Here is a 17,584-nt window from a genome sequence, read left to right on the forward strand (position 1 = left end):
ATGTTGTATTTCTAGACAGGTTCCATTATAGATGGACAGAACCTTCGCTTTTTCTCATTGTAGATTTTGTCATGCTGTGAATTCAGTATATTTTTCACATCACTGTGGCTGCAAACGTTTATCTGTCCCCATAGCCTGATAGTCATCCTTTATTTCCCTCTTGTTTCCCCATATGCTGCCTTCCTGAGGTACAGACTGGTCCATGTCTGTCTGAGTCCCCTTTTGTGATCCTGTTGTACTTGAACTAACAGCAGAAAAAAACCCCCACAGCACTACTGTTAAACCGCTGTTTATAGACACACTCTACAGAGAAAAGTTTTTTGATCTTTGCATTCATTGTGAACTGAAGATTATTCCCCACCACCATCCACTGCCTTTGATCACTGTGGAATGATCAACAGTGGTATTTGGAATTGAGATTCACCTGGATGAGCATCTGACGCTCCATGTGACCATCAAAGACCATCATGCTGTCAATATCCATCAATCCATTTTTGTGTGGATGAGACAATCTACCGCCTCTTACACATCCCGGATGAGACGCCACATCATTCCACATCATGGTCAAGTATTACATTTACATGAATTCTCTCACAGGTTGTGTGTTAGCTGTCCTGACATGAGTATGATGGTCAACGTTTATAAATGAAAACACTTTGTGCATACAACTAACAAGCAGTTTAATGTTCATGAACATGCACTGACCTTAAAGTCATGGCTTCCTGAACCCAAGGAGTCTTAACTCACAGCTAGAAGCTTCTGGGTTCGAATCCACCTGGGGCTTTTCTGTGTGGCGTTTGTGTGTTCTCCCTGTGTATGCATGGGTTATCTACGGGCTTCCTACCACCACTAAAAAAACTGTAAAACTGTCAATAGGTGTGACAGATAGACAACCTGTCCATGGTGTGGCCCTGCCATGCATGGCATCTCATCAGGGGTGTACCCCGCCTCTCGTCCCAAGCCAGCTTGGTTAGGCTCCAGCAACATGGACTGAGCCCGTCTTCTGTTTTATGTTTTATTTGCTCTTTGCAGACGGCCCCTGCCTGCAGGCCTGATACTCAGGGACCACGTTGCGTTCAAGGAACTACTTAATTCATCCATGTGGGAGGAGCTGGTCTGGATGGAAATTAGATTGTAGCTCCTTATTTACCTTCCTGCTGTATGAACGAGACATGGCGCATACGTTTGGAGTTATTGATTTGTGATGTTTGAACAACCTACAGCTTTACGAGATTTACAGTGACAACAGCCTCAAAACTCTTTCAACCATTCTTAAAATCATGTTCACATGTAAATCTAAACTGTACATGCGGACATTTACCTGGATCCCTCACCTGAGGTCACGTGTCCATCTTTAGATGGGCGTGTTTTAATATATTTGTCACTTAACTTATTAAAAATCACAAACTTTCGCTGTTTTTTCTGCATTAATCAAGGAATAAAGTTTTTTTTTTTTGGTTTTAACATTTATTATTTGGTTGTTAACAGGGCGCGTGCACGTTCGGGACCCCGCGCGCCAGCTTTATCAAAACTACAACTGACTTCCTGGTTCTAATGACGGCGCGAGCCCTCCCTCCCTCCCTCCCTCCCTCCCTCACCCCGCACACACACACACACACAGCTGAGGGAGGGGGAGGAGGGGGGTGGCAGGAGCGTCTCCTACACCTCTGCTATAACACTCAGAGGGACCGAACCGCCTCCGTCCCGGTCGGGAACTCCGTCGCTTCCGTTCCGACTCATGTTTTTTTTTTTTTTAGCGAACCGGTGAAGCGGTTTTTCCAGTTTGCTGAACCCGGCAGTGTCGGTGTGAAGGCGCTCACAGTGTCTCCAGCTGTTTCTGCAGGCGGGTGAAAAGTCAGTGGACCCGACGGAGGACCCGGGACCGGCAGCAGGATGTCCGACTCTGCTTCCAGCTTCCTCCACATCGGGGATATCGTGTCTCTGTACGCGGAGGGCTCCGTGAACGGCTTCATCAGCACCCTGGGGTGAGTTCACCGGAACACCTGAGAGCGGAACGCGTTTCCTCCGGTGCCGGAGCGACTCTAAACTCTCCGGGTGCGTTAGGAAAGTGTTGACAGGGACTTGAGTACTTTTAGTTACTCCAGTAACTAAAAGTACTTATTGATTACAAACACACAACATGTGTTCAATGCAGAGGATGACTATCCATCGAACCTTACCTGTGTACAGGTAAAAGAAGCAGAACTCCCCCTCTCCCTACCCGCCAACAACCCCAGTCTCCAGTACCATTACCCAGTTGTTAATACTTGATCGGTCTTTGGCTCTTCGTAAATCAAACGTACCCCTTAAATCACTTCGTCCTGTCCGTGTCGGTGACGTCATCACAGGGTCGGCCTGACATGTTGTTACCTTATGTGGTCTGGACACCGAACCAGAACCCCGTGCGATTACAGTCAACTCATTAAACACGTACATCTTTTTTGTTGTTGTATTTTATAAATATTTTCCAGCGTTCAAACATTTAGAACAATTTGAGTCACATGACATGAAGCTCATCTAATTACTGACCTTCATAAACTACCTGTACATCTAATGACTTAGAGCAGGGGTGTCAAACTCCCATTTTCACCCGAGGGCCACATCAGCATGACGCCCTCAAAGGGTCGGTTGTAAAAGTATAAAATGAACTCAATCTAATGTAAGTTACAAACATTACAGTTGCACAGAAAAACATATGTTTGCTTGTCATTAATTCCATTAATTTGTCAGGTTATGAAATCCAACACAAGTTAGGACATTAACTTTGTTGAATACGCTTTAGTCAAAGTTAAAATGGGCTTAATCGCTGCATTGTGGGAAATTTAGTTTTTGGTTAAAGCACACTTTTACCTATTTATTTTTAGACACTAACTTTTTATGCTCTCACGGGCCACATTTGGCCCCTGGGCCTTGAGTTTCACACATGTGACTTAGAGGAAGAAAATTATGTTGTAAAATACTGTGAAGTAAAAAACGGAATAAAGTTGAATAAAATGTCTTCAGATATGGAAAAAGTTCAGAAAAATTACGACATATTCCAAACTTATTGATTAATCTGCTCACAATTAAACTCATTATTCTGTTTTTTTCTTCTTGGTTTTCTGGAAGTAAAGTCATTTAACAATGCAAATAAAAAACAAAAAAACAAACTTTCCTGTCAGAGGAGCTCTGAAGAAAAACTCATAATTCCGGAAGTTTTGTTTGCATATTGATGAATTAGGTTTAGAATGAGGCAGATCCTAATAATGATTGTGGTGACATAGCTTGTAGCTAACGCTAGTGGAGAGCATTGGTCCCTCCATGAAAACCTTTCTTCAAAACCTTGTGACATCTTTACTTAATTAATTTTTAAAGTAAGAGCAGAGAAAACTGAAACAACATATGAATAATTTAAAAGCAAATTGTGAAAAACAAAAAAACCTGTAAAAGATATTACAGTTAATAGGATTCCAAAACAATCCATTATTATTAGCATTAGCCTAAACACACAGCCAGTGTCTGACTGCATCTGATCTTCCTTAGCAACATGTTAATTAGTAGCTAAAACAGTGTGCTTGAGATGTTGGGATGAATCCAACAGTGCATGAAGTGTTTACTGTGTACAGTGGCTGTGACTACAACAACATAGCAGACAGGTGGTGGCGCTGTTTCTTCTTCTGTCCTGGCTAAAGCAGACTAGATGCTGCAATGACGTGTTGCTGACCTCTGATAGTTCTTATTTGCTAGAATACCTTCTCCCCCCACCCCCCACCCATCACAGAAAACAACATGTTGTATGGCAGGAAACAGGAAGTGGCACTGAGTGTGTCCTAGTGAGATTTGACTGTACCCGCTGGTGTGAGTGTTTCCTGTCTGTGGTCTTACGCCCACGCTCAACTGTTTGCCTCCAGCTTGACCTTTTCAGCCTCTGTTCAGCTTCATCCAACTTTCAATTTCAGCAGCAGTAAAACAATGAGCCGCCATTGTTAGCAACACTAGCATCATATTCTAACAGCTTAACAGGGACTTAACTGGATGGGATATAAGTAGATGAAATCATTTTACTGTTTAGATGTGTGAAATATCTCAATAACTGTTGGATGACATGAGAGAAAGTGGGGGGATGTGATTGGATGAACCAGCTGTTTTTCTTATATTCAAATTCAGCGCCAACAAAACAAACAGGACTCGTGTTTCTCTTTCCTTCTTTTTCGGCGTGAAACAAATTCACAGAGCTTCATTTAGTTGAACTTCAACAACTCATCCAAAACATTCGATCAGAACTTGGACCTGGACCAGCTCCCCACGTCATAACAGAATGTTGGGGGAACTTTTCTAGGTCACAGAACATTTTTGGTGGTTCACAATAAAATAGAAGGTGGAGTTCTGGTTGTTTTGTGGTCAGCTAATCAACTAATAATTAGTTAGTTGCTTAAGGGTCTGTTGTTGGGTTGGGTTAATGCTAATATTTATCGACAAATGTGTGGGACATGAGGTTGTTGTCTCACTAGTTAACAAGTAAAAGTCAGAACAGTTCAGGTGTGAACCTGGTAACTTGGTGTAGTGTCTAGTTCAGAACAGGTAACCTTTCTTTTGTTCATGTCTGAAAACAAACGGTTGATCAGACAGTGAGTCACAGACGAGACACGAAGGAAACACTTCCTCTTAGTCAAATAGCAGAATCCGTATTCAAATGTGTTGATCCTGAGGAACAGGAGAGGCGGAGCCAGGTGACACTAATTAGACACATGTGACAACAGGTCTATTTTTTATTCGTTGGTCAATCTGTCAAAAAATATTTACAGAAATATCTTATTTACAATTCAAATCTTTATAATTCAGAGTATTTAAGATTAACGTGTGTACAGAGGAACAATAACGAATGTGTGTGTGTGTGTGTGTGTGTGTGTGTGTGCGCGCGCGCGCACCTTTCGGTCCTGTGAATAGAGTAATCAGCACACACAGGTGTCCCGGCAGGCCGACACACAGGGACACACCTGGCTGGCAGATAAAAGAGCTGCTTGGTTGTTTTAGGGACTCTGTGGGTGGTCAGAAAGTCAGCTGTCCCAAAAAAGACCAGAATTTTTGGGGGAAATTTTTCCGTGTCAGAACTGATGGTCTAAGGACAGATTGTTTCACCCCCTTGAGAAGTGTACTTTGTGATTTTGGACTATGTAAATAAAAATTGATTGATTGATTGATTGGTGAAGAAGAAAGAATTACAATAAATAAAACAAAAATTTTGGATGAAGAAATGAAAGAAGGGAGGAACAAAGTGAAGGAAGGAAAGTTGAGTCAGGACAGAACAAAAGAATGTGAAAATGATGATAAATGAAAGCAATGAAAGAATTTGGGGCGGCAGTGGCTCAGTGGTAGAGCGGTCCAATGTTTCAAGATCGATGGTTCAATTCCTGCTTCAGCCCAAAAAACACCCAGAGTGTGAGCTGACAGTGGGAGGTGTCAGCTTACCTCCGGAGCACTGCTGAGGCACCCTTGAACAAGGTGCAGTCCTCCTCACAAGCTGTTATTTTGGGCGCTCCACAAAGGGGCTGCCCACCACTCTACCTCCCTTTGCACGGCCTTGTGTGTGTTTGTGTGTTCAGGGCCTGTACACACTAATATATATAGTACACATGCATATATATGCATGTGTACTAACTAGACTCTGCCACTAATTTCCCTGCCACTAATTCAGTACTGTATATGTAAAGAAGAAGTCTTATTCTTGTTATACTTCGGTTAGTTAGTTGGTTAGTTTGTTGATTGGTCAGCTGGTCTGTGAAAGTCTGGTGTGGTTCCGGATCGGGTGAGGTGAAGCTTCCTGGATCTGGATCTTTACTTAAACCAAATCTACACAGGATTCTGTCCTGATCCAGGTTTAGCTCTTCCTGATAAACAGGACCTCTATGGCAACAGAGCGTCTGCCGTCTGAAGGATTATCTGTCCATTCATACACACATTAACTTCATTAGAGGAAGGCCAGATGTGTGTGTGTGTGTGTGTGTGTGTGTGTGTGTGTGTGTGTGTGTGTGAGACCATCTCCACTCAGCGCTCCTGAGGCTTAACCATTAGTCTCTCTCCTCTTGATGTTCTTTTGTTCCTCCTCCTCCTGTGAATGGCGAGGGGACCAGGATGCCCTGGGTTTTGCCTCTCAGGCATTTGAAGGCTGTAGCCTGATGTCATCGGGATCAAGAGGAATCTCTCAGACATGTCGAGTCACGCCAGGACAAATCCAGACCTGAGGGCTTTCTCTGCTTGATACCATGATGGTTGTAGGTAACTGTTTCAAATGCTGAAATATTTCTTCTTCTTTGTTTGTTTTTTTTGTTAGGTTGGTAGATGACCGGTGTGTGGTGGAGCCCTCTGCTGGAGATCTGGAGACTCCTCCAAAGAAGTTCAGAGGTAGGACATGAAACACGAACGAGTTCAAACTTCTGACCTGGAGATGGAGGGTGAACACGACAGGACCTCCACCCAGACACTATCTCCTCACCACCAGGATGATGGAGGGGCAGAGGGGCAGAGGGGTTAGTTGGTTAGTTATGGGTGGGGACAAGATACACAGGATTTTTATGCTTCTCTGAGGCCCTCCTAGGTTTTCTTTGCACTTTCTAACATCCATGAGCGCCAGATGAAAAAGGTTCAGTCCTGAGATGACTCGTGTTTGTCTTTCAAACACATGCAGAAACAGTTTTTTTCATATCCAGGATCTGCAGGAGGAGAGTCAATATTTATCTACCTTTCGCTTCCCTTTTGCTTGAATCTCTCCCTCTCTCTTTCTGAAAGACCACTGCTGAATCATCCTGCTGCTCCGCCATTCATTTTAACGGCCAGAGCGACACCTGAAAATCTGTTGGGTTGTTGGTGGAGCGCCACCAGAATGTCAACAGTACCCGATGCTAATGAAAAGCCACGTATACTATAGCCGCACTATGCTTTGATTTCATGCCAAGTTTTTGTTACCTTAGCATATTGGCAATATCACTGTCTGGTAGAGGTGGACAAAAACAATAACACACCATATATTGTCAACTTCTTCCATTTTTTACCACTCTGTAATGCGTGATGCTCTTCTTTCTAGCGCCTTGCTCTCGTGATATGATGTCATGGACCACCATATCCGATCGGAGTGTTTGGACATGGACCACCATATCCGATTAGAAACTACCTCCCGAATGCAGTTTCAATCCGTCCCTCAAAAATCGGATATCATGTGGTTTGTGACTGTTAAGACTACAAATGAGAAGTCCGATATCAGTCTGGATGAGCTAAATATTGGATATAGGCGACCAGTCTGAAGGCCTAAGAGTTGGGGTGTGTTGTGAGGACTATACTAATTTTAGGACGTCTGTTTTCGCATTTGCTCCACATCATTGCTGTATTGTCACTTTCAACACATATCATCCAACCAACATTTGGTCTATATTGAGTCGGGACAGATCTATAGACTGGTTTTGTTAAAATGCAAGTCAATTTTTAGCAAATAAAACATTGCCAGCCTGAGAAAGCGTAGCTGCCTGTTTGTACTTCTGCTCGAGTGCTGAAACTAAATAATTGAAGCATGAACGGTTAGTAAAATAAAAAACAAACATATTAGATAAACATATTCATCCTAGCATTATCATTTTAGGAATATCTGTTAGATGATATTTAGGAATTTGCCAAAGCTAATTTCAAACATTCCTGAGTTAAACGTGTCTTTGAAAACTAGCTTGTTTATGTTGATTTTGTATTTGTCGATAAAGAAGCAAGCAGGAGTAAAAAGACTGGAACTTTATTAAATTATTATTAGGGATGTCAGTTTAACGTGTTAATTAGATTAATTACGCTGCAAATTAATGCGCTATGAATATTAACACAATTAATCATGAGTGGCAAGTCAATGCGCAAGCATTTTAAGTTTTGCCCATTGAGGGACCCGTAGGCTGCAGAGGTACGTCACTTCATACCTGTGCCACTCGTCAAAAGCAGAGTGACTGACAACAGAGATGGACGCGACACAGGAGAGCAAGGCAAGCCTGCTCGGACCTTTGGACGGAAAGTGTATTTATAAAAAGAACAAAGACGGGACTATCAACAAAAACGCAGTGACTTGTACCTTTTGTAAAAGAGAATTTTCATATCACTGAAGCAACTCCAGCATGGCATCTTGCTATTGATGTGGCCTTATTTAGAGGCATGTTATACTATTCATTTTGAATTGCTGTATTGAGTCAGCTTTAGTATTCATTTTGATTGAGAGTCTGCTTATGTGCCTATTTGAGACTCAGCCTTATTTTATTTCTGAATTTTATTTGTTTTAACTGTATTTGTATTGCATTTTTGAGAAATGCACCTGGCCTAATTGGTTTGCTGATGTGCTTGGCCTTTTTTCTCTTGAATTTCATTTATAAAGCACACTTAACCAATAAAAATGTGGATTTCAAATCTTCTCTTCTTGGTGTATACTATTGCTTAGTCATGCACTACAATTTTTTGTAATGTCATAGAATTCAAATTCTTTATTTGGGGGCCTTTAGCAGGTATGAGATTAAAAAGTGATTAATTAGATCAATTAATTAAAAATCCTGTAATTAATTAGATACATTTTTTTATCGCCTGACACCACTAATTATTATCTTAGCTTTTGACAAGTATTGCTGAAGCATAGCTTAATGTCAGATGCTTCATCAGTTTGAAGGAAGCTTCCAATTAACTTCAGGTGTTCTGGTCTGCTGACCAATCATCAGCCCAGAACTAATCGCTGCATCCGCCCTGAGATGTGGCGACATCACAACATGATCTCAAAGTCATCCTCCTGAGATTATCAAGAATGACATTGGTGATGTTTCTCAGGCTTAGGGAAACTTTGACCTCATTGATGTATTTTTTGGATTCTTTTCTGTCCCGGTTCAGATTGCCTGTTTAAGGTTTGTCCCATGAGTCGGTACTCAGCTCAGAAACAGTTCTGGAAAGCCAAACAAGCCAAGCATGAGAAGGACAAGATCGGGGATGTGGTTCTGCTGCAGAAACTCCAGGTGAGACACAATCCTGCGCTCTAAAACATGAAATGAAAATTACAGTTCAGCCCTAACCAAAATGATCTCTGCCTCGCAGCACGCCTCCAATCTGGAGCAGAAGCAGAACGAGACAGAAAACAAGAAGGTCCATGGAGACGTCGTCAAATACGGAACTGTCTTACAGGTGACTGATTTGTTCAGGTGGAGCCATAAATACAGTTCCTGTAAGGTTAAACATGTAGTCAGCATTTAATGCTGTCATGTCATAAAGCGTTACAACTCATAATGAACTGCCAACTATATTCTATGTAGGCTCTTATGGACACATGAACTGGAGTTTGATTGATGTCCCTTACAATACATTATTATATTGAACTCATAATCAACCAATCAGAGTTCATCTCCATTTAAAGCTAGGTATGTCTCACTTGGAAATGCACTGCAGCTTAAGTACATTACTGATTTAGATCTCTGACATGTTGACAGGATCTGATGTTCATGAAAGTTCTGTGATCTTCTACACGTCCAGAACTCGTGCTGGATACTGTAAAGAGTGTATGGAACAAGCAGCCTGGGGTGTGTTTGAACATGTGAAAGGCGCAGCCCTGTTATCATCTGTTTAATGGAGCACTATAGACCCAGGCTGGTCTGACCACGCCTTCAGCACACACCTTTCACCTGCTGGAATTTTTATCGGAACAATCTGACAGTAGCCACACCTTCACTGTGGACGTGTGTGTGTGTGTGTGTGTGTGTGTGTGTGTGTGTGTGTGTGTGTGTGTGTGTGTGTGTGTGTGTGTGTGGGTGGGTGTGCGTGTTTGTGTGTGTGTGCGCATGCTTGTGTGTGTGTGGGCATGAGATGACAGATCTCCAGGTATAAATGCAATATTGACTAACAGATGAGTGAGCAAATACATGTCAGACTGGTACAGTATATGTGTCAGACAAATCTCAAAAGGACGCCTGTTGTCACGGTGACAAAAGGAGGGGGTGTGTGCGTGTGAATCACCAGGGTGTCTTAGTAATAATACAGACTTAAAGAGTTGTGTGAGTGTTTTAATTCCATGCTGCAAACCATGTTCAGTGATACCTCTACTTACAAAATTTTCTACTTATGAAATTTATCAGCAGGAAAATATTAAGTTTTTTTCTTCCGACATTAATTAAGTCGAAAGACATTTCGACTTACGTAATGTAGTTCCTGAACGTAACATTCTCATAGCTGCTCTGCCATTGGCTATTACCTATTGCATATCTTCCTGGCATCCCATTGGCTAAGAGGGATGCCACTCCACCTCTGTGTGGAGCTAGATTGGTGGATAGACGTAGTGGTTATGTTCGGCATTCAGCACTCGACCCGTGAGGTGTTCTGATAGTTTTGTGAAAATATAATAACTTTTTGAGTATGTATTCGCTATGGACCCCAAGAAAGTGACGGAGAAAAGAGGAAAAGAAAAGACGAAGAAAAGAGTTTTTTTGTCCATACAAAAAAAGCAAGAGATAATAGAAGAACGTGAAAAAGGGATGCGTTTGGTTGATCTCACCAAAGAATATGGCCGTAATGCATCTACAATCGCCACGTTATTAAAACAAAAGGAAGTTTAAGGAGTTTAAGGCATTGCGTGGGTGGTTGGAGAGGTTCAAAAAGAGGACTGGAGTTCACTCTGTTGTTCGGTATGGTGAGGCAAGAGCGCATGAACCAAAGAGGGCAAAAAACAATGAGGACAGCAGTTAAAAGGTAAATGACCAACATTTTTATTCTTTATTCTTTTTTTTTAACATTATGCACAACTCTCATTTATTGTGTAATAATGTAACTGTAACATGTATTTGTTACATGTTTTGATGCATTTTTATGCTTTATAAAACATTTATGTCTGAATTTTGGGGGGCTTGGAACGGATTAGGGCATTTGCATGGAAAACACGTCTCTACTTACGGAATTTTCTACTTACGTAACTTCTTCCGGAACCAATTAATTTCGTAAGTAGAGGTACCACTGTAATTACTTTTCTTTGAGAGCAAGGATCATTTTGATTTGTAATCCATTACATTCATCGTTTAAAGTTACTTTTCAGATCAGGATTTTACAAACGAACAAAACATGATTAGAACCTGGATTTAAAATATAATGAGTTATTTTGCATATGTAGCATTTCCTGTATGGTCGCTCTAAACTGCAGCTATATGATGATACTTGTGGGGTTTCCTGGCTTGTGTTGTCTTGACTTTCAGGTCAGAATGCTGATTGTAAGTGATGATAACGATGATGTCATGAATGAACAAGGGGGATGATCACAGGCAGAAAAACCTGTTCCCATTTTAGCACAAGTTAAAACTTGTTAGCGGATTAATTCATCACCACTTTTAATGCGACAGGAAACATAAATATAAATGGCCATGCTGTCTTTGTCCAGTTGCTCCACATGAAGAGCAATAAATACCTGACAGTGAACAAGCGTCTGCCGGCACTTCTGGAGAAGAATGCCATGCGGGTCACTCTGGATGGGACGGGGAACGAAGGCTCCTGGCTCTTCATCCAGCCGTTCTGGAAGCTGCGGGCCAATGGCGACAATGTAAGCACAGGCCAGGTTCATGGTCCCCAGAGGTTGAGCCCCAATGTCAGAACATTTTCATATTTCCGATGGCGTCTGAGAATAAGATCAGTAATCATGATGGATCGTAGAACTACTACTCCTCTAGCAGTGCTTGTATGCTGCGTGTTGCAGGTGGTGGTGGGAGATAAAGTGATCCTGAACCCTGTCAACGCGGGTCAGCCCCTCCATGCCTCGAACTACGAACTGACGGACCATCCTGGCTGCAAAGAGGTGAGACTCTCACTCAGATCCAGACTGGTCTTGATGAATGTTAGTCCTGAGGTCCAATCGTCCAATGAACCGCTGCCCCTCCATCTGCAGGTGAACTCGGTGAACTGCAACACCAGCTGGAAGATCAACCTGTTCATGATGTTCAGTGACCACAGAGAAGAAGTCCTCAAAGGGGTGAGTGATGGATGGATGGAAGGAAGGACGGATGGATGGGTGGATGCTCATCATCTTTCTCTCTCAGGGTGACGTGGTGCGGTTGTTTCATGCTGAGCAGGAAAAGTTTCTGACCTGCGATGAGTACAAGAGTAAGCTTCATGTTTTCCTCCGAACGACACTGAGACAGTCGGCCACGTCAGCGACCAGCTCCAATGCCCTGTGGGAGATCGAGGTAGACACAGACACACGCACACACACACACACACACACACACACACACACACACACACACACACACACACACACACACACACACACACACACACACACACACACACACACACACACACACACACACACACACACACACACACACACACACACACACACACACACACACACACACACACATACACACAGGTTGATGTGGTAGTAAACTCTGATTGTTCTGCCAGGTTGTTCATCACGACCCGTGTCGTGGAGGGGCGGGACACTGGAACAGCCTTTACCGCTTCAAACACCTGGCCACTGGCAACTACCTGGCTGCTGAGGTCAGTAATCATGGTAACACCAGGTGGAACAACAGTAAACCAATGAGCTCAAGCCTCCACCAAAGGAGCTCAAGCCTCCACCAAGGATGAAACCTCCTCCATGTTCTCCATCCAGCAGGAGCTAAAGAGGAGATGTGGATCAGGAAAGAACCCGTTCAGTTATGGATCCAGATTAAAATGTTTTGTGACAGAAATCCCTGAACTAGTTATAGTACCTAGTAGATGGGTTGGTCTGCAGATCACAATGTCATTTGCAAACATCATAGTCCATGGAGACTCCTGTCTAACCTCGTCTGTCAGCCTGTCTATCACCATAGCGAACAAGAAGGGGCTCAGAGCTGATCCCTGATGCAGTCCCACCTCCACCTTGAACTCCTCTGTCACACCTACAGCACACCTCACCACTGTCTTACAATCCTCATACATGTCCTGCACTGCTCTAACATACTTCTCTGCCACTCCAGACTTCCTCATGCAATACCACAGTTCCTCTCTGGGCACCCTGTCATCAGCTTTCTCCAGATCTACAAAAACACAATGCAGCTCCCTCTGGCCTTCTCTGTACTTTTCTATCAACATCCTTAAAGCAAATTCTGCATCTGTAGTACTCTGTTTTTGGCATGAAACCATACTGCTGCTCACAAATGTTCACTTCTGCCCTTAGTCTAGCTTCCACTACTCTCTCCCATAACTTAATTGTATGGCTCATCAGCTTTATTCCTCTGAAGTTGCCACAACTCTGCACATGTCCCTTGTTCTTAAAAATGGGCACCAGCACACTTCTCCTCCATTCCTCAGGCATCTTCTCACTATCTAAGCTCCTGTTGAACAACCCAGTCAGAAACTCTACTGCCACCTCTCCTATACACTTCCAAACCTCTACAGGTATATCATCAGGACCGACTGCCTTTCCACTCTTCATCCTCTTCAATGCCCTCCTCACTTCATCCTGACTAATCTTTGCTACTTCCTGGTCCGCAACAGCCACCTCTTCTAGTCTTTGTTCTCTCTCATTTTCCATGTTCATCAACTCTTCAAGGTACACTTTCCATCTTCCCATCACACCACTGGTACCTGTCAATAGACTTCCTTCCCTATCCTTAATCACCCTAAACTGATGCACGTCCTTCCCATCTCTGTTTCACTGTCTTGCCAACCTGTATAGATCAGTCTCTCCCTCCTTACTGTCCAACCTAGCATACAAGTCATCATAAGCCCCTTGTTTGGCCTTTGCTACCTCTACCTTCACAGTACGCTGCATCTCCCTGTAGTCCAGTCTACTCTCCTCAGTCTTCTCAGTGTCCCACTTCTTCTTAGCTAACCTCTTTCTCTGTATACACTCCTGTACCTCCTCATTCCACCACCAAGTCTCCTTATCTACTTTCCTTCCAGATGACACACCAAGTACTCTCCTACCTGTCTCCCTGATCACATTAGCTGTAGTTGTCCAGTCATCTGGAAGCACCTCCTGACCACCCAGAGTGTGTCTTAACTCCTTCCTAAAAGTCATCCAACACTCTTCCCTTTTCAGCTTCCACCATTTTGTCCTCCACTCTGTCTTCGTCCTTTTCATCTTCCTCACCATATTTCTTTCACAAATAATGAAAGAAATATGCTTAATAAACCTAAAATAAGACTAAATGAACAAATGGCTTCACCTAAAAATTTGAGATAAAGAGGTTCAGTTGAGTTTTCAGGCATGGAGCCGAGTATCAGATGTGTAAAAGTGCTTTTTGCGAAATTTGTTTATTTGCAGTGGATGATTTTTGTTCATTTTCAGGAGAATCCGGGTTATAAAGGAGACATTTCAGAAGCATCGTCCTCTGTGAGTCACCTTTTAACTCCCTCCTCAACAACTTTGGAGGATTCCATCGCAGTACGTAGCGTTTGACGTAATGTTTATTCAACCGTCTCTCTCTGACATCACTGCAGCTGGATGGTAGCCGTAGCAACAAGCGTTGTCATGGTGATAGGATCAAGTACAAGCTGGTGGCAGTGGCTCATGGGAATGACATTGCCTCATTGTTTGAGCTTGACCCGACAACGTTGCAGAAGACTGACTCATTTGTACCGCGGTAGGATTACATGCAGATTATTTTAATTCCTGATTCAAAATAAATGGAGATTCATTGCAGTAGGCGTGGTGTTATGGGAGCCCTTAAAGGCCAGATATTGCATATCTCTATCTCTACTATACACAAAGGACTGTAGAGAACTCTGATAGACTCCAACCCTATAAGCAGCAGGTTGATTTAAATGGAACAGAACTGACATAGACAGTTTGCCTTCCAGAAATTCCTATGTACGCCTGAGACATCTGTGCACCAACACCTGGATCCAGAGCACCAATGTCCCCATTGACGTAGACGAGGAAAGGCCCATCAGACTCATGGTCAGTCTCACAGCAGCTGATCTACAATCAGCAAAACACAGTATATGCTAGAAGTTTCCAATTGGAAGCACTGACATAATTGAATTAGTGATATTACAATCTTTAATTGTCCATTAATAGTTGTTTTTGAGCTGGAGTTATTGAATGATGTTCACGTTCCTCCTGCTGCAGTTGGGAACATGTTCCACGAAAGAAGATAAGGAAGCGTTCGCAATCGTTTCTGTTCCTGTGATGGAGATCAGAGATCTTGACTTTGCCAATGATGCCAGTGCCATGCTGAGCACCGTGGTGGACCAGTTCAGCCAGGGCTTCATCAGCCCGAACGACCGGCGGTACGACACTGTGTGTTTGTGTATGTGTGGATTCCAATTGCAGACCTGAAGAAAAATGTGAGCAACATGGATTAAGGAGTTAACGTCTGTTTTATTTTATTGGTCAGGTTTGCCATCAAGCTGCTGGAGGATGTGGTTTTCTTTGTGGCTGATGTCATCAACAGCGGCCAGCCAGTCCTGGATGTGGTCATGAGCAAAGCCAATCGAGAGCGACAGAAACTGATGAGAGAGCAGAACATCCTCAAACAGGTACAATCCAAATCTGTACAAATATAACGATAGAAGTTCTGTTCACTGATGTCTGCTGTGTGTTTAGATCTTTGGCATCCTGAAGGCTCCATTCAAGGACAGGGGTGGAGGGGAGGGTCCTCTGCTCCATCTGGAGGAGCTGGCGGACCAGAAGAATGCTCCCTACCAGTACATGTTCAGACTCTGCTACAGAGTGCTGCGACACTCCCAGGAGGACTACCGCAAAAACCAGGTGAGCATGAGGATGTCCGCTGGTAACTTTAGTGGACCCTAAAGAAATTATCCGAAATTACCCTGGACTTATGCTTGACTTTCTTTGATTAGTTACTGTCCAGGTCCACACAGTCAAAAAGAAAAACTTTTTATATACTCAAATGAGTTTTTAAAACTTTTATGGTGATGATAACATAATCTACTTATTTATAGATCCAGGCAAGGCTAAAGAATTGTTGCTTGTATTGCCCATAATACATAATTATTTCTCAATGTGATCTTCCTGCCTCCAGGAGCATATAGCAAAGCAGTTCGGCGTGATGCAGAGTCAAATCGGTTATGACATTCTGGCGGAGGACACCATCACTGCCCTGCTGCACAACAACCGCAAACTGCTGGAGAAACACATCACCAAGACTGAGGTGGAGACTTTCGTCAGCTTGGTTCGCAAGAATCGAGAGCCCAGGTACGTACTGGTAGAGGGAGGGGCAGGAACAAAGGGGGTCAGTATGTTTGTTTTGTGTTATTTTGTGTTTGTGTTTGTGTGGTTCTACAGGTTTCTGGACTACCTCTCAGACCTGTGTGTGTCCAACAATGTTGCCATACCCGTCACACAGGAGCTCATCTGTAAATGTGTGCTAGATGCCAAAAACCAGGACATCCTCATCAAGACAGAGTGAGGAGGGGAGGGGGCAGACAGGAATGACCTCTGACCTTAAGCTCAAGGATATTTTATGTTTTGTATGTTGTCTGTGTGGGTTTTTCTCTGGGTTCTGAGGTTTCCTCGCACCTCCAAAAACAAGCAGCTTAGGTGAATTGTTCCAAATTGTCTGTAGGTGTGAGTGTGTGCGTTCGTGGTTGTTTGTCTTTCGTGTGGTTCTACAGTGCACTAAAATGTATCCGGAACATTTCCCCGCTCCATGCCTGTAAGTCTGCTGGGATAGGCTCCAGCAACCCACGTGACCCACATAAGTGGAAAAAAGGAAAATGAATAAATTAATTAAGTGTTGCTAAAACCCTTTAGAAACAATAAAAACATGCCTTTAATTTCAGTATCAGATATTCCAGGAACAGCCTGTGGGTCCGGAACACTACACACAGGAGCAGATTATTGACATTTTTTAAGTCAATATTACAAAATAAGTCAATATATAAGTATAAAAATTATGAAAACTCAAACTTCAAAGTGAACTCTTTATGTGCCTGAATGATGTTTTACTTCAGAAGCTGGGTTTCTTAGTATTACAAAGAGTGTCTTATTGTCAAAATTGTGCTTTTAATGTTTCTTCTTCACTCCATTCAGGCGCCGCGTCCCTAAAGAGACTCCCGGTAGTGGCCAAGGAGAATACATGGCATTGGATGACTATGGAGAAGAGGATGAGGTTGGCATCAGCATCTGAAAATAGAACAAATAGCTTTGTTATTTGTTGTTTGTTTTTTAAATGACCAACAAGCTCCGGAATCACAAAATCAGGCAGAAGAACGGGAACAGATTGGGAATAAAATGGGAATAAGATGGGAACAGATATCAGGCCTGAACAAAATGGTTTGAAGAAAATGTCAGACTACGCAGTTGGTCAGGTTTCTACTAAATCTGACCAGTGCTGACAGTTGAGGTGACGTCCAAAAAAAGTACGAGGCCACGGATACCACGGGGGATCGGCTGATTGGGTCAGATGACATTCATCCTACTTCAAATGGAGCAGCTCTAATGTCTGGACATTTACTTTGGAACCAACGCTGAGATAAGACCAGGAGGCAGAGTTTCAGTTCAGAGCTTATTTCAGAGTACCTTATCTTATTTCCATTCGTTAATTTTTTGTCTGTGTAGCTTTATGTTTGTGTGCTGTGTCCATATTGACTGGAAGGGATGATACGGGAGCAG

The 17,584-nt window shown here is 43.0% G+C and overlaps 1 protein-coding gene across 5 annotated transcripts in view; it reads left to right on the forward strand.

Moving 5' to 3' along the window:
• The first annotated feature begins 1,627 nt into the window (after window positions 1-1,627).
• Window positions 1,628-17,584, forward strand: part of itpr3 (inositol 1,4,5-trisphosphate receptor, type 3) — a 36,614-nt gene continuing 20,657 nt past the window's right edge. For 2 of the 5 annotated variants that reach the window (XM_068324915.1, XM_068324924.1), the window contains exons 1-17: window positions 1,628-1,985; window positions 6,311-6,381; window positions 8,875-8,996; window positions 9,076-9,162; window positions 11,396-11,554; window positions 11,708-11,806; window positions 11,897-11,980; window positions 12,048-12,194; window positions 12,418-12,513; window positions 14,294-14,338; window positions 14,446-14,588; window positions 14,806-14,905; window positions 15,077-15,237; window positions 15,345-15,486; window positions 15,554-15,718; window positions 15,993-16,375; window positions 17,003-17,081. In XM_068324915.1, coding sequence (XP_068181016.1) covers window positions 1,894-1,985; window positions 6,311-6,381; window positions 8,875-8,996; window positions 9,076-9,162; window positions 11,396-11,554; window positions 11,708-11,806; window positions 11,897-11,980; window positions 12,048-12,194; window positions 12,418-12,513; window positions 14,294-14,338; window positions 14,446-14,588; window positions 14,806-14,905; window positions 15,077-15,237; window positions 15,345-15,486; window positions 15,554-15,718; window positions 15,993-16,375; window positions 17,003-17,081 — 2,175 coding nt within the window. In that variant the 5' untranslated portion in view covers window positions 1,628-1,893. The remainder of the gene's footprint in view (window positions 1,986-6,310; window positions 6,382-8,874; window positions 8,997-9,075; window positions 9,163-11,395; window positions 11,555-11,707; window positions 11,807-11,896; window positions 11,981-12,047; window positions 12,195-12,417; window positions 12,514-14,293; window positions 14,339-14,445; window positions 14,589-14,805; window positions 14,906-15,076; window positions 15,238-15,344; window positions 15,487-15,553; window positions 15,719-15,992; window positions 16,376-17,002; window positions 17,082-17,584) is intronic. The other 3 variants (XM_068324933.1, XM_068324949.1, XM_068324940.1) reach the window with 3 other exon arrangements.

Source organism: Antennarius striatus, chromosome 2 (assembly GCF_040054535.1).
Source record: "Antennarius striatus isolate MH-2024 chromosome 2, ASM4005453v1, whole genome shotgun sequence".
In the NCBI taxonomy this organism is placed as follows: Eukaryota; Metazoa; Chordata; class Actinopteri; order Lophiiformes; family Antennariidae; genus Antennarius; species Antennarius striatus.